Source organism: Rhinichthys klamathensis, unplaced genomic scaffold (genome assembly GCF_029890125.1).
Source record: "Rhinichthys klamathensis goyatoka isolate OS25496 unplaced genomic scaffold, OSU_Roscu_1.1 h1tg000453l_1, whole genome shotgun sequence".
Classification (NCBI taxonomy): domain Eukaryota; kingdom Metazoa; phylum Chordata; class Actinopteri; order Cypriniformes; family Leuciscidae; genus Rhinichthys; species Rhinichthys klamathensis.
The window spans coordinates 398822-415387 of record NW_026606945.1 but is presented as its reverse complement, the minus strand read 5'-3'; the positions used below and the strand labels follow the sequence as shown (position 1 = coordinate 415387).

General features: G+C 42.6%; 1 protein-coding gene across 1 annotated transcript in view; it reads left to right on the top strand.

Annotated features, from left to right (window-relative positions):
* The first annotated feature begins 3267 nt into the window (after positions 1-3267).
* LOC130071726 (uncharacterized) overlaps positions 3268-16566 on the top strand; it is a 66292-nt gene continuing 52993 nt past the window's right edge. The window contains exons 1-3 of the mRNA XM_056236584.1: positions 3268-3434; positions 5545-5636; positions 15719-15927. Coding sequence (XP_056092559.1) covers positions 3393-3434; positions 5545-5636; positions 15719-15927 — 343 coding nt within the window. The 5' untranslated portion in view covers positions 3268-3392. The remainder of the gene's footprint in view (positions 3435-5544; positions 5637-15718; positions 15928-16566) is intronic.

The following is a 16566-nucleotide window of genomic DNA, read 5'->3' as shown; positions in this document are numbered from 1 at the left end:
CTCAGCCCCCTCGAAGGCTGAGACCGCATGCTCCACTCCCAAACAAACGACACAAAGCTCGTGTGTATCCCCACCCGTTAAATAACGCGGGCAGGGAGAAGCACACTGTTTGTACACTTGTTTAGTTTCCATCCTTTTCCGCAACAGACAACAGTAAATAGACAGAGACAAAATGACACAGATCGCTTGCTGAGACGTAGAAGCTAATGCCGCGTTTCACCGGGTGAGCCTTTATCCCTTCCTGGTCATGACGTCACCCGCCCGTGACGCTCATTCTTTCCATTGGACTAGTTGACATTGATGCTCAGACGCATGCACGCTGGGGGCGTTCCCAAGGCGTCAAGTGACGCATCGAGAGTTCCCTCGAAAGGGAACTGTGAACATTAGCTAAGAACTGTGAACATTAGGTAAGAACTGTGAACATTAGCTAAGAACTGTGAACATTAGCTAAGAACTGTGAACATTAGCTAAGAACTGTGAACATTAGGTAAGAACTGTGAACATTAGCTAAGAACTGTGAACATTAGCTAAGAACTGTGAACATTAGCTAAGAACTGTGAACTGTGAACATTAGGTAAGAACTGTGAACATTAGGTAAGAACTGTGAACATTAGCTAAGAACTGTGAACATTAGCTAAGAACTGTGAACATTAGGTAAGAACTGTGAACATTAGCTAAGAACTGTGAACATTAGCTAAGAACTGTGAACATTAGCTAAGAACTGTGAACATTAGGTAAGAACTGTGAACATTAGCTAAGAACTGTGAACTGTGAACATTAGGTAAGAACTGTGAACATTAGCTAAGAACTGTGAACATTAGGTAAGAACTGTGAACATTAGCTAAGAACTGTGAACTGTGAACATTAGGTAAGAACTGTGAACATTAGGTAAGAACTGTGAACATTAGGTAAGAACTGTGAAGATTAGCTAAGAACTGTGAACATTAGCAAAGAACTGTGAACATTAGCTAAGAACTGTGAACATTAGGTAAGAACTGTGAACATTAGGTAAGAACTGTGAACATTAGCTAAGAACTGTGAACATTAGCAAAGAACTGTGAACATTAGGTAAGAACTGTGAACATTAGCTAAGAACTGTGAACATTAGGTAAGAACTGTGAACATTAGGTAAGAACTGTGAACATTAGCTACGAACTGTGAACATTAGCAAAGAACTGTGAACATTAGCAAAGAACTGTGAACATTAGCTAAGAACTGTGAACATTAGCTAAGAACTGTGAACTGTGAACATTAGCAAAGAACTGTGAACATTAGCTAAGAACTGTGAACATTAGCTAAGAACTGTGAACATTAGGTAAGAACTGTGAACATTAGGTAAGAACTGTGAACATTAGCTAAGAACTGTGAACATTAGCAAAGAACTGTGAACATTAGGTAAGAACTGTGAACATTAGCTAAGAACTGTGAACATTAGGTAAGAACTGTGAACATTAGGTAAGAACTGTGAACATTAGCTACGAACTGTGAACATTAGCAAAGAACTGTGAACATTAGCAAAGAACTGTGAACATTAGCTAAGAACTGTGAACATTAGCTAAGAACTGTGAACTGTGAACATTAGGTAAGAACTGTGAACATTAGCTAAGAACTGTGAACATTAGCTAAGAACTGTAAACATTAGCTAAGAACTGTGAACATTAGCTAAGAACTGTGCACATTAGCTAAGAACTGTGAACATTAGCTAAGAACTGTAAACATTAGCTAAGAACTGTGAACATTAGCTAAGAACTGTGAACATTAGCAAAGAACTGTGAACATTAGCTAAGAACTGTGAACATTAGCTAAGAACTGTGAACTGTGAACATTAGGTAAGAACTGTGAACATTAGCTAAGAACTGTGAACATTAGCTAAGAACTGTAAACATTAGCTAAGAACTGTGAACATTAGCTAAGAACTGTAAACATTAGGTAAGAACTGTGAACATTAGCTAAGAACTGGGAACATTAGCTAAGAACTGTGCACATTAGCTAAGAACTGTGCACATTAGCTAAGAACTGTGAACATTAGCTAAGAACTGTAAACATTAGCTAAGAACTGTAAACATTAGCTAAGAACTGTGAACATTAGCTAAGAACTGTGAACATTAGCTAAGAACTGTAAACATTAGCTAAGAACTGTGAACATTAGCTAAGAACTGTGAACATTAGCTAAGAACTGTGAACTTTAGTTAAGAACTGTAAACATTAGCTAAGAACTGTAAACATTAGCTAAGAACTGTAAACATTAGCTAAGAACTGTGAACATTAGCTAAGAACTGTGAACATTAGCTAAGAACTGTGAACATTAGCTAAGAACTGTGAACATTAGCTAAGAACTGTGAACATTAGCTAAGAACTGTGAACATTAGCTAAGAACTGTGAACATTAGCTAAGAACTGTGAACATTAGCTAAGAACTGTGAACATTAGCTAAGAACTGTGAACATTAGCTAAGAACTGTGAACATTAGGTAAGAACTGTGAACATTAGCTAAGAACTGTGAACATTAGCTAAGAACTGTGCACAGGCACTTTCAGATAGGTAGATTTATATATTTATAACAAGCATTTTGGGATGTATGCACAGGCATTTTAAAATATGCACTTTAAATAATTATTATATCAAGTACCTTATATAGTATAGGTACTTTTTATTTATTTCTTTTTTTTTAGCTCTATATGTTTGTTAGTTATGTAGTTTTTTTTTCTGTCTGGGACTACGGATGGAAATTAGCATTGTGCTAAATCCGGCATATTTACGTCAATTTATATTGTAATTCATCAATATGCACTGTCCCATCCAAAAAAAAAAAAAAAAAAACACAACTGAATATTTGTAACAGGGGACTTCATGACATAAATAAAATATATACACCCAAAAAAATGGGTCATCAATAAAATTCCATCAAATTGGATTGAACAATCCTTTCAACCCTTTCAACGCATTCATACTATAAATTTAGAATTAGTAAAAAAACCTAAAAAAACGACCTTAATAAAACATTTTGTATTAATCTCAATGGAACAAGGGAATGAACCATTTAGTGTATGTGATTACTCTATTTATAATTACGAATAAATAAATAAATAAATCCCCCCTGTATTTCCTGTTTTTAAGAACCCTGTCTGTGGTGGAAGCTTTTACATGCTTTTAATTATTTTTGAACTTTATTTTAAAGCACAAACAAGCTGCCACAAAAGACGTGTTTGCACTGGAAGAGAAATGAAGAGCATGTCAGACTTCAACACAAAGCAACTGACTTCTGACAGCAGCAGCGACAACACAAATAGAAAGTGAAAGTGAAAGTCGAGTTGGAAAATATTTTGGCGGAGCTCGTGTTCTTGTTAAGAAAACACAATAATCGATCAAATAAACTGGAAAACGTCGGACAGGATGGACAGGCGTTCAGGAGATCCCGTTCATTGCAGTAAAACGGTATGAATGATTCATTTCGCACCTGAACATCAGCAACAACACCATCATTACAAGCTCTGTTGCAGTTACTCGTTCTAGCGTTCAGAATGTAACTGCATATTCAATATTAAATATAGAGACCCAGTAACGACGTCTAAGAGAAACAGGACGTTAGGTAATGTTTTAGAAGTTGGGCTACTTCAACTGTTTTTTATTGCGAGTGCGTTTTGATGATATGTTTGAACATCCGTCACTTCAGTTATACCTTCCTGTTTAGTTCATCTTCCTATGCACAACAAATATGACCATGGCCGGAACCATTGATATTGATATTGATATTCTCGGTATATGGTGTTAGGATGACAAAGAGTAATACATATTTCGCTTTAGGAGCGCGGTAAAGTTAGTTTCAGGTTCGATATTCGCCGGACATTCGTTTTCCCTTGCACTGTTCTACAAAGTCGACAGTCTTACAAAGAATACAAATCAATACAAAGATTGTAACCTGTGTATCGACATTAAATATTCATTCAAAATAACCTTACGTGCATTATAGCTGCATATTTATACATGAGAATGCTTTGACGCGCTGCCACGGCGCGCGATGCCTAAGGGAACGTCTACAAACTCAACCAATTGCGTTAAAACGTGTTATTTGTATTAATTAAAATTACCTTTAAAACTTGTGAAAAAATTTTAAAACAGACATGGTCAAATTTCAAAGCTTGTAGTAGGTTCCAATTAGTAAGTTACTACAGGTGAAATTTTGCCAATACCTCCCTTACTGTATGTAGGCTACCTTACCGGTGGCTCCCCTTCTTTGGCCTCTGTTGTAGAGGGTTATGAGATGGAGAGGGTTATGAGATGGAGAGGGTTATGAGATGGAGAGGGTTATGAGATGGAGAGGGTTGTGATGAGGGAATGGCCGGTTCGAGGGAAGGAAGAAGCAGTGAGGCGGATGCAAGCTCGTGTCGGACAGGCGATAGGCACGCTGGGTATTCTCATCTAGAGGGGGCAGGTGAGCCTTGCACGGGCCAAATTTCATGACACGACATTTGCAACAACGTCGTTGAAAATTTGCTCAAATTTGCTCTTTAATTTAGCTGCTGGATGTCCGCAGGGGAGACGCTAAATCAGCTTGCTTGCAGAGAGAGAGAGGCTTCAGTCTTCTTTGGAGCAGCGAGATGATCTTCACGCTGAAGAAGAAAGATTTGGATGATTGGGCATTTCTGCATGGCCTTATAGATAGCCAAGGCTTTCAGCGGGCTGAAATGCCATTTGTCTGTGAAAAACACAGACGTGAACCAATCTGGCTTCGGGATTCTGAGAAAACAGTAGTTTTCCCCATAGAACTAACCGAGTGAGTGAACCCTATGAACCTCAACTCTCGGTTCCAAAAGTATGAGGAAAGTTTCAGGGTATGCGAGTAATCATAGCAACTTACTCTCTGAACATAACCTGTTCCAGCTCGAGTTCCAGGGTTAGTTTACTTCGAGTATTCAGTGCAAGCTTGCCCTATTGATGAGGCTCAGTGGGCCTGACAGATTTTGCATTATATATATGTTATTGTTGTTTTTGTTTGTTTATTGTTGTTTATTGTTTATTTTCCTCTAATTTATTTATTTTATTCTCATCTCATACATTGTGGATCTGCATTCAAAAGTTTTTGTTTTTTTTGCAACATGACTTTTTCTATATAATGTATTCATGTGTGATACATCTCACGTTACAAAAATGTGGAAGGAAAATGGCTAAACATAAAAATATTCTTATACAGCCATATTATCTTTGCAAGGACAGACAGTTTTTAGTTCAATCAATCTTTTTAAATTTATTATTAGCATTAAACAAAGAATATAATTATTTTTCACAGTAATAAAATACTGATTAAAGATTAAAAATTAAAGATAAGATTAAAATATTATTGCATAACCCTAATGTGTTTTTAACGTGCTTATTTGTTTTTTCCAGCAACTATTACAAACATACGATGATATTGGAAATCTTGTCTGGAGTTTTGAATTGTCAAGTTATTAACTAAGGCTACATTTGTTAAACTAACATTCTTCAATTGATGATTATCAGTTGCATTTATGAATGTCATTTAAAACAGTATTTTTATATTTTTCAGAACAAGAAAAGACACATCCAGAGAATGAGGAGTCCCTCACGGTACACCCACCTCTATCGGCCAAGGTTTGAGGGAAAATATTTTCGTTCTCGGTAAGAATATGTCAAAAATCAAGGTTAAGGCTGAATACAATCTGCAAACTCTTGTAATAAAATGTTGACTACTCTCTTAGTTGAGTCATTTTAGCTAACCTGTCATAGTTGGTTGCAAGAAGGGAGAGTAGAAGAATTAACCCTATTTGCAGCAGTCAACTTTAATTAACAATAGATCAAAAATAACAAACACTCTGGAACAGGGTGGTATTCCAGAAAGCAGGTTATGTGACAGACCCGGGTATGTTTAAGGGTAAGTAAGCGGATAACCTTGTAACACTCTTAACACAATTAAAAGGGGAATTGTTTTCAGTACTTGCATGTTGGGTGTAAACAATGAAGACAATAAAACAACAGATAGAAAAATAACAGATGTATTGACACACAAATGACTAAAAGACCACAATATATATATATATATATATATATATATATATATATATATATATATATATATATATATATATATATATAAAGAGTCCTTAGACTGTTAAAAGAATAGAGTCTGTTGCTTCCATACCATAAAACAATCCTGTGGAAAGGCCTTGTGTTAATAGTGTATATTCAATCCACCGTGTTATAATCAAGTGTGAGTGAAAGGTCCTGGAAGGGTAAGTGACAAACAAAAGGGGCTTTCGCACCGGGTAGTGCTAGGAACTCAGTCATAGGAACGAGCCACCAGGATGGTTCCCAGAGAACTAATGGTTCCCGTAGGAAAATTTTCCTGATTGCATTCGCACCGCCAGTAGGAACTCTGAAGTGACGGAAAGTACAAATAATATTTTAACATACTGATGCATTAAAACAAAAGAATCACGTTAGAGGGTTGCAAAATATAGTTACTTTGGACTACCTACAATAATTATAACATTGACACAAGGCAACTTACACCCATTGGTGGGCATGTACTGCAGTCATTGGTGGGCACGTACTGCACTCATTGGTGGGCACGTACTGCACTCACTGGTGGGCACGTACTGCACTCATTGGTGGGCACGTACTGCACTCATTGGTGGGCACGTATTGCACTCATTGGTGGGCACGTACTGCACTCACTGGTGGGCACGTACTGCACTCATTGGTGGGCACGTACTGCACTCATTGGTGGGCACGTATTGCACTCATTGGTGGGCATGTACTGCAGTCATTGGTGGGCACGTACTGCACTCATTGGTGGGCACGTACTGCACTCACTGGTGGGCACGTACTGCACTCATTGGTGGGCATGTACTGCACTCACTGGTGGGCACGTACTGCACTCATTGGTGGGCATGTACTGCACTCATTGGTGGGCACGTACTGCACTCACTGGTGGGCACGTATTGCACTCATTGGTGGGCACGTACTGCACTTATTGGTGGGCATGTACTGCACTCATTGGTGGGCATGTACTGCACTCACTGGTGGGCACGTACTGCACTCATTGGTGGGCATGTACTGCACTCACTGGTGGGCACGTATTGCACTCACTGGTGGGCACGTACTGCACTTATTGGTGGGCATGTACTGCACTCATTGGTGGGCATGTACTGCACTCACTGGTGGGCACGTACTGCACTCATTGGTGGGCATGTACTGCACTCACTGGTGGGCACGTATTGCACTCACTGGTGGGCACGTACTGCACTCATTGGTGGGCATGTACTGCACTCACTGGTGGGCACGTATTGCACTCACTGGTGGGCACGTACTGCACTCATTGGTGGGCATGTACTGCAGTCATTGGTGGGCACGTACTGCACTCATTGGTGGGCACGTACTGCACTCATTGGTGGGCATGTACTGCAGTCATTGGTGGGCACGTACTGCACTCATTGGTGGGCACGTATTTCACTCATTGGTGGGCACGTACTGCACTCATTGGTGGGCACGTACTGCACTCATTGGTGGGCACGTACTGCACTCATTGGTGGACACGCACTGCACTCATTGGTGGGCACGTACTGCACTCATTGGTGGGCACGTATTGCACTCATTGGTGGACACGTACTGCACTCATTGGTGGGCACGTATTTCACTCATTGGTGGGCACGCACTGCACTCATTGGTGGGCACGTATTGCACTCATTGGTGGACACGTACTGCACTCATTGGTGGGCACGTACTGCACTCATTGGTGGGCACGTACTGCACTCATTGGTGGGCACACACTGCACTCATTGGTGGGCACGTACTGCACTCATTGGTGGGCACGTATTGCACTCATTGGTGGACACTTACTGCACTCATTGGTGGGCACGTACTGCACTCATTGGTGGGCAAGTACTGCACTCATTGGTGAGCACGTACTGCACTCATTGGTGGGCAAGTACTGCACTCATTGGTGGACACGTACTGCACTCATTGGTGGGCACGTACTGCACTCATTGGTGGGCACGTACTGCACTCATTGGTGGGCACGTACTGCACTCATTGGTGGGCACGTACTGCACTCATTGGTGGGCACGTATTGCACTCATTGGTGGACACTTACTGCACTCATTGGTGGGCACGTACTGCACTCATTGGTGGGCACGCACTGCACTCATTGGTGGGCACGTACTGCACTCATTGGTGGGCACGTATTGCACTCATTGGTGGACACTTACTGCACTCATTGGTGGGCACGTACTGCACTCATTGGTGGGCAAGTACTGCACTCATTGGTGAGCACGTACTGCACTCATTGGTGGGCAAGTACTGCACTCATTGGTGGACACGTACTGCACTCATTGGTGGGCACGTACTGCACTCATTGGTGGACACGTACTGCACTCATTGGTGGGCACGTACTGCACTCATTGGTGGGCACGTACTGCACTCATTGGTGGGCACGTACTGCACTCATTGGTGGGCACGTACTGCACTCATTGGTGGACACGTACTGCACTCATTGGTGGGCACGTACTGCACTCATTGGTGGGCACGTACTGCACTCATTGGTGGGCACGCACTGCACTCATTGGTGGGCACGTATTGCACTCATTGGTGGACACGTACTGCACTCATTGGTGGGCACGTACTGCACTCATTGGTGTGCACGTATTTCACTCATTGGTGGGCACGTACTGCACTCATTGGTGGGCAAGTACTGCACTCATTGGTGGGCACGTACTGCACTCATTGGTGGGCACGTACTGCACTCATTGGTGGGCAAGTACTGCACTCATTGGTGGGCACGTACTGCACTCATTGGTGGGCACGTACTGCACTCATTGGTGGGCAAGTACTGCACTCATTGGTGGGCACGTACTGCACTCATTGGTGGGCACGTACTGCACTCATTGGTGGGCACGTATTTCACTCATTGGTGGGCACGTACTGCACTCATTGGTGGACACGTACTGCACTCATTGGTGGGCACTACTGCACTCATTGGTGTGCACGTATTTCACTCATTGGTGGGCACGTACTGCACTCATTGGTGGACACGTACTGCACTCACTGGTGGGCACGTATTGCACTCACTGGTGGGCACGTACTGCACTCATTGGTGGGCATGTACTGCACTCACTGGTGGGCACGTACTGCACTCATTGGTGGGCATGTACTGCACTCACTGGTGGGCACGTATTGCACTCACTGGTGGGCACGTACTGCACTCATTGGTGGGCATGTACTGCAGTCATTGGTGGGCACGTACTGCACTCATTGGTGGGCACGTACTGCACTCATTGGTGGGCATGTACTGCAGTCATTGGTGGGCACGTACTGCACTCATTGGTGGGCACGTATTTCACTCATTGGTGGGCACGTACTGCACTCATTGGTGGGCACGTACTGCACTCATTGGTGGGCACGTACTGCACTCATTGGTGGACACGCACTGCACTCATTGGTGGGCACGTACTGCACTCATTGGTGGGCACGTATTGCACTCATTGGTGGGCACGTATTTCACTCATTGGTGGGCACGCACTGCACTCATTGGTGGGCACGTATTGCACTCATTGGTGGACACGTACTGCACTCATTGGTGGGCACGTACTGCACTCATTGGTGGGCACGTACTGCACTCATTGGTGGGCACACACTGCACTCATTGGTGGGCACGTACTGCACTCATTGGTGGGCACGTATTGCACTCATTGGTGGACACTTACTGCACTCATTGGTGGGCACGTACTGCACTCATTGGTGGGCAAGTACTGCACTCATTGGTGAGCACGTACTGCACTCATTGGTGGGCAAGTACTGCACTCATTGGTGGACACGTACTGCACTCATTGGTGGGCACGTACTGCACTCATTGGTGGACACGTACTGCACTCATTGGTGGGCACGTACTGCACTCATTGGTGGGCACGTACTGCACTCATTGGTGGGCACGTACTGCACTCATTGGTGGGCACGTACTGCACTCATTGGTGGGCACGTATTGCACTCATTGGTGGACACTTACTGCACTCATTGGTGGGCACGTACTGCACTCATTGGTGGGCACGCACTGCACTCATTGGTGGGCACGTACTGCACTCATTGGTGGGCACGTATTGCACTCATTGGTGGACACTTACTGCACTCATTGGTGGGCACGTACTGCACTCATTGGTGGGCAAGTACTGCACTCATTGGTGAGCACGTACTGCACTCATTGGTGGGCAAGTACTGCACTCATTGGTGGACACGTACTGCACTCATTGGTGGGCACGTACTGCACTCATTGGTGGACACGTACTGCACTCATTGGTGGGCACGTACTGCACTCATTGGTGGGCACGTACTGCACTCATTGGTGGGCACGTACTGCACTCATTGGTGGGCACGTACTGCACTCATTGGTGGGCACGTACTGCACTCATTGGTGGACACGTACTGCACTCATTGGTGGGCACGTACTGCACTCATTGGTGGGCACGTACTGCACTCATTGGTGGGCACGCACTGCACTCATTGGTGGGCACGTACTGCACTCATTGGTGGGCACGTACTGCACTCATTGGTGGGCACGTACTGCACTCATTGGTGTGCACGTATTTCACTCATTGGTGGGCACGTACTGCACTCATTGGTGGGCAAGTACTGCACTCATTGGTGGGCACGTACTGCACTCATTGGTGGGCACGTACTGCACTCATTGGTGGGCAAGTACTGCACTCATTGGTGGGCACGTACTGCACTCATTGGTGGGCACGTACTGCACTCATTGGTGGGCAAGTACTGCACTCATTGGTGGGCACGTACTGCACTCATTGGTGGGCACGTACTGCACTCATTGGTGGGCACGTATTTCACTCATTGGTGGGCACGTACTGCACTCATTGGTGGACACGTACTGCACTCATTGGTGGGCACTACTGCACTCATTGGTGTGCACGTATTTCACTCATTGGTGGGCACGTACTGCACTCATTGGTGGGCACGTACTGCACTCATTGGTACGCACGTACTGCACTCATTGGTGGGCACGTACTGCACTCATTGGTGGGCAAGTACTGCACTCATTGGTGGGCAAGTACTGCACTCATTGGTGGGCACGTACTGCACTCATTGGTGGGCACGTATTGCACTCATTGGTGGGCACGTACTGCACTCATTGGTGGGCACATATTTCACTCATTGGTGGGCACGTACTGCACTCATTGGTGGGCACGTATTTCACTCATTGGTGGGCACGTACTGCACTCATTGGTGGGCACGTATTTCACTCATTGGTGGGCAAGTACTGCCGACTATGGCATGTTTACTGCAGACGCAGGTGTTGGTGTTGATCCTCAGCTCTTCATCAAGGTGGCTCTTCACAAAATGAATCCACCTCTTGATATCATAGTTTTTTGGAAATTTAAATAAGGAGATCGAGCTGTTTTGTAAATTATCGCAACCAGGTAATATGCTTTTTATGTGACGAAGGCATAGCTAGCTAGCAAACTGTAGGCTATAGTAACTAACACTAATGACAGTAACTCACGATTGAGCGTGTAAACAACTGATGCTAATGCGCTCTACTTATAGGGTTAGGAGAGGGGCCATGATCAGTGGTTCCAGGGTGTCATCGACGCATCGGGGGGTTTGGTCCAATAAACAGAATCTCTGTTTTTTCTGAATTAAGTAGTAGGAAATTACTAGGCATCCATTTTTTTAAATCACCTATGCATTCTGATAATTTTGTGAATTGGTAAGTTTCGTCAGGGCGTGCAGAAATATAGAGCTGAGTATCATCAGCATAACAGTAAAAACTAATCCCATGTTCCCTAATGATATCTCCTAAGGGTAGCATGTACAGAGTGAACAGCAATGGTCCTAGTTCTGAGCCTTGTGGTATGCCATACTGAACTTGTGATCGAGAAGACATCTCTTCATTTACTGCTACAAACTGATAACGGTCAGATAAGTGTGATTTAAACCATGCTAATGCAATTCCACTAATGCCAACATAATTTTCGAGACCATTTAAAAGAATGTTGTGGTCAATAGTATAAAATGTAGCACTAAGATCGATTAACACTAATAGAGAGATACAACCATGTTCGGATTATAAGAGCAAATCATTTGCCTTTTCTAGTATCTTTGACAGAAAAGCTAGATTCGAGATCGGCCTGTAATTGACTTATTCTGTAGGATCAAGTTGCGTTATTTTTAATAAGCAGTTTCATAATAGCCAGCTTAAAAGTTTTAAGTTATTAAGAAGAGGATCTATGACTTCTGGAAGCATCTCTTTCTGTAACATAGTCCAGGGGTTTTTAAACTGTGGGTCGCAGATTGGGAAGAGGTGGGTCGCGCAATCACTATATTGGCTGCAGCTGAATTTACGTTTCATGAGTGACACATACTAAACAGGTTGCACGATGAAACAACGTTAAATAGAAATCGCTATATTGCTTAGAGCAATTTAAAGTTAGATAAATATGTCAGTATTGTGTTTCATGAAGTGCGCACGTGCGACTTGTTGTGATAACAATTTTCACCGTCTCAGAGCGGCTTCGGTTCATTAAGCAGTTTGGTGCGCATTATTACTAGAAGAAACTCGTTTACTCCAATCACTGCACTGCATTCTGCATGAGATCGCATTACACCGGAGAATTCAAATGTTACGAAAGGCTGATTCAGGTCTGGGCTGCGTTTCCCAGAAGCATCGTGAGCTAAGTTGATTGCAGAGACCATTGGTGGCAATGGTTCTACGATCTACTTAGGCATACGATGCTTTTGGGAAACGCATTAATCTCTGTCGTCTGTTCAACACAGCGCTGTTGTCTTTCAGAGATATGGTCGTCGTAAGAGTTCATTGTTTTGTGGTCCCTTGCATGCATTTTGATACCTACCAACGCATAAGGAAAATATATATGTAAAAAGTATTTAAAATGTATACACACGAGGACGAAAGCGTTTTCTGCGCTGAACAACGCAATGAGTTTAACACTCGCAGCATAAATATTAGTATTGAAATTCTAGGTCCTGGGCATACTGTCAAATAAAATTATTCGTCTAATAGTTTTTTTATATTCTGATTTTTTGTCATATCAAACCTTTGGTTAAGATTAAAGGGATACTTCACCTCTGGAAAGATGAATGTGTATTCATCAGAATGCACTTGCTTCGCTGCCCTAGAAGGCCACGCCTACCGGTAACGGAGCACTGTAGTTAAACTACAAGTCTAGGCTACTAGTGAGTCTCCGTGATGAGTCTGCCCGGGATTATGAGATCGTCCAAAATGTCCGGGATTCGGCTTTTGCGTTCTACAGTCGCCATTCATCATGTTTACTGTGGCGAGCAGGACGAGCCCGGTGGCGTGATTACCGATGAGCGACACCTCTGAGCCGCACCGGTCTCGTATCTCTCACGGAGGAGCGGGAATTTTCTTAGCAATGTTAAAACGCACATCAACCGATCACTTGTTTAGCGTTCATGTAAACACTACATTCAGATTCACCAATCGGAATGAATTCAGTTAGATTGAAACAAAAGGTGTGCACGTAAACAATGAATGGCGACTGCAGAAAGCAAAAGCTGAATCCCGGACATTTTGTACGATCTTGACGGCCGGACATGTCCGGGAAAAAGAGGATGAATGGTAACCCCTACTACTCAGCTTTCTCCACAGAACAAGAGCCTGCTATCTTAGCTTCCAAAAGAAGATGTCTGACACTATGTGTACATTCAGTGAGTGAGATCCCACCCTCTATGGGCGGTTGAGAACATGCGGAACAGCCCCTACTACTGGCTGTAGTCTTTAGCCTCTGGCCAAAAAATCCTCCGATGACGCAATATGACGATTTTTGCGTCATTGGAGGATTTTTTCCAGACAAAAAATACATAAATCTCTCGTCTCAGGGGGATATGAGGGTGGAAAGCATGGTCATTTGAAAATACTACAGGTTTTCTACTAATACAAAGCTTAATGCTAAATCCTGAAGTATCCCTTTAAGCTTACTTAATCTTTTTCATTTCTTTAAATTTGTTTTGCCATGTTTGGGTAAATCAGTTGAGGCAGCAGACAAAAACTCAGTATTCTTCACATTATTTCAACAGCCATTAGGCTACTATTTTAATTCTCAAACTTTTTGATAATGTACCATAAATTTGTATTGCAATTAAACTCATATGTCATACTATGACAAGGAAAAAAAAACTGCTCTAAAGAGAACTAATGCCTCCCACCCCACATTCATTCTTTAAAATTATTTTGGTGGGTCTTGAGATAGATTATTCTTGTCTACGTGGGTCCTGGAATGGAAAAGTTTGGGAACCCCTGACATAGTCGGTATACGGTCTAACATACATGTTGTTGATTTAGATGATTTAACGAGTTTAGAAAATTCTTCCTCTCCTATGGCAATGAATGAATCGAATTTTTCCTCAGGGAGACTACAACGCACTGTCTGATGCGATACTGTAGTAGAGGGATGCATAGTTATAATTTTATCTCTAAAATTATCTGCTTTTGAATAAAGGGATCGTATATTTAGCAACCTGAAATGTATCATTTGTTCATCTGTTTTATATCTATTTATTTGTTGAACATCGATTCCATTTTTACCCTAAAAATGGGTTTGGGAGTTTTTTGTGTTTCCTAATTCGGGGAACAGACACAGTCTCTATATGATGATATCTAGGTGAAAGAGTCTCTATGTGATGGGATTTATCTGACCTCAGTGACGTGAGACAGCTGGCAGACAGTCGTTTAGCCAGTCTGTCTGCTTCTGACCTGAGCCCCAGATTGTCATGTTTGAGCTCTAAGAATATGTGCCATTTTACTAGAGAGAAGAGCAGCACCAGCCCAGGAGGGATGAATACCATCTCTTTTCAACAGGTCAGGTCTGCCCCAAAAACTTTTACAATTGTCTATGAACCCTATATTATTCTGCGGACACCACTTAGACAGCCACCCATTGAGTGAGCACAGTCTACTAACTATCTCATCACTCCTGCGAACAGGAAGGGAGCCAGAGCAAATTACAGTGTCTGACATCGTACTTGCGAGTTCACACACCTCTTTAACATTAATTTTAGTGATCTCTGACTGGCGAAGTCAGACATATTTAGCACTGCATATTTACAATGCTATCGGCTCTGGCAGTTAGAAGATATTTAAATAAATGTTATATTCATTTAATAAAAAATAGTTATTTTATTAATAAAATAAAGTCATATTTTTTTAAATAATTGCTACAAAGGAAACAGACATCGAAAACCATAGACATAATGGTCTTCTTAATTAATTGTTCGAACTTCCGGGTAAAGCCTCGCCCACTTCAGGTTTTATACGAATAAAGATACGAATCATTTTGAGATTGTTACAGATACAAATATTGGCTCCGCTGCACACCCCTAAACTACACTGTTGTCACGGACATGGCTGGTAGACGGCAAGCTTTTTTGCATACCACTTTGGTGTTAAAAACTCCCCCTATAGAAGAAGCTCTAGTACTCTACTTCATAGCAACAACATTTAAATGAAGCAGTGTGGAAATCAAGTTTGACCTCTAACTGGGTAGACACTGGGTAGGTATCAAAATTATACCCTTTGTTTTTTTGATAAGTTAGAGCCTATCAGAACCAACAGGATAATAAATAGCTATTAATTAATAACTGTTAGCTACCTGAATTTGAATCTAGGCAAAAATCTGTTTATATAATAATCTCATGATAATTTCTCCTTTTCTTAGCTTCAGGTTTTTCAGGACTATGGAGGAGCGTTTTTTACAACGTCCAAATTTTGCAATGAGGTACCAGAGGCATCATAGAGGTCCGTGGACCAGCTTACAGCTGAGCCGTAGGCCCAGAGCCTCTCCTCCTCCCAGACATCGGTTCAATAAAGGCCTGGACAAGAGTTCCTTCACAGCACTTAGACAACACATCAAACCAGGCACCACAGGTTAGCTGCATTGTGTGTATCGGTTTGTTGCTAATGGTTCAACTGATTTTTACATACAGTGCATAAATGTCCTTGGATCCGTCTTAAAACTAGGAGGTAGTGATATAGCCTTCTGCATTCTCATCACTGTAGCTTTACAGAATTCCTCGATCATAGGAGGAGTGTGTGTAAGGCTGGGCCACGAGTCGGAAATCAACGGGGACTTGGGCCAAAAGTGCCTATGCACAATAAAATTAAATCTAGTAAAAAAAAAAATGTAAATGAAATTAAAAGTGTCGATTGCAGCATTACATTTAGATCTGCTCGTGTTGCATCATACTTTTTACACGTTTTACAGCATTTCACATTATAACCAATCAAACTCAATTCTGTTGAGCTTATGATTGCAATGGCCAATCAGGTGTTGGGATTAGTCATCACTGAAACGCTGGAGTTTTGTTCAATGCGTGCGCTCGCTGACTGAATTCAGCACTCTCACAACATAAACAAGTGCAGATGTATAAGTAAGAGATTCATTTCACAGTGTAGACGCTTCAGTGATTACAACAGGAGTATTTTTGACAGTGCATAAACTCGCGCTAGTCAGTGATAATGTTCTTTGATGTAAATGTTCTTTATTCGCTTTATATGGCTTAATGT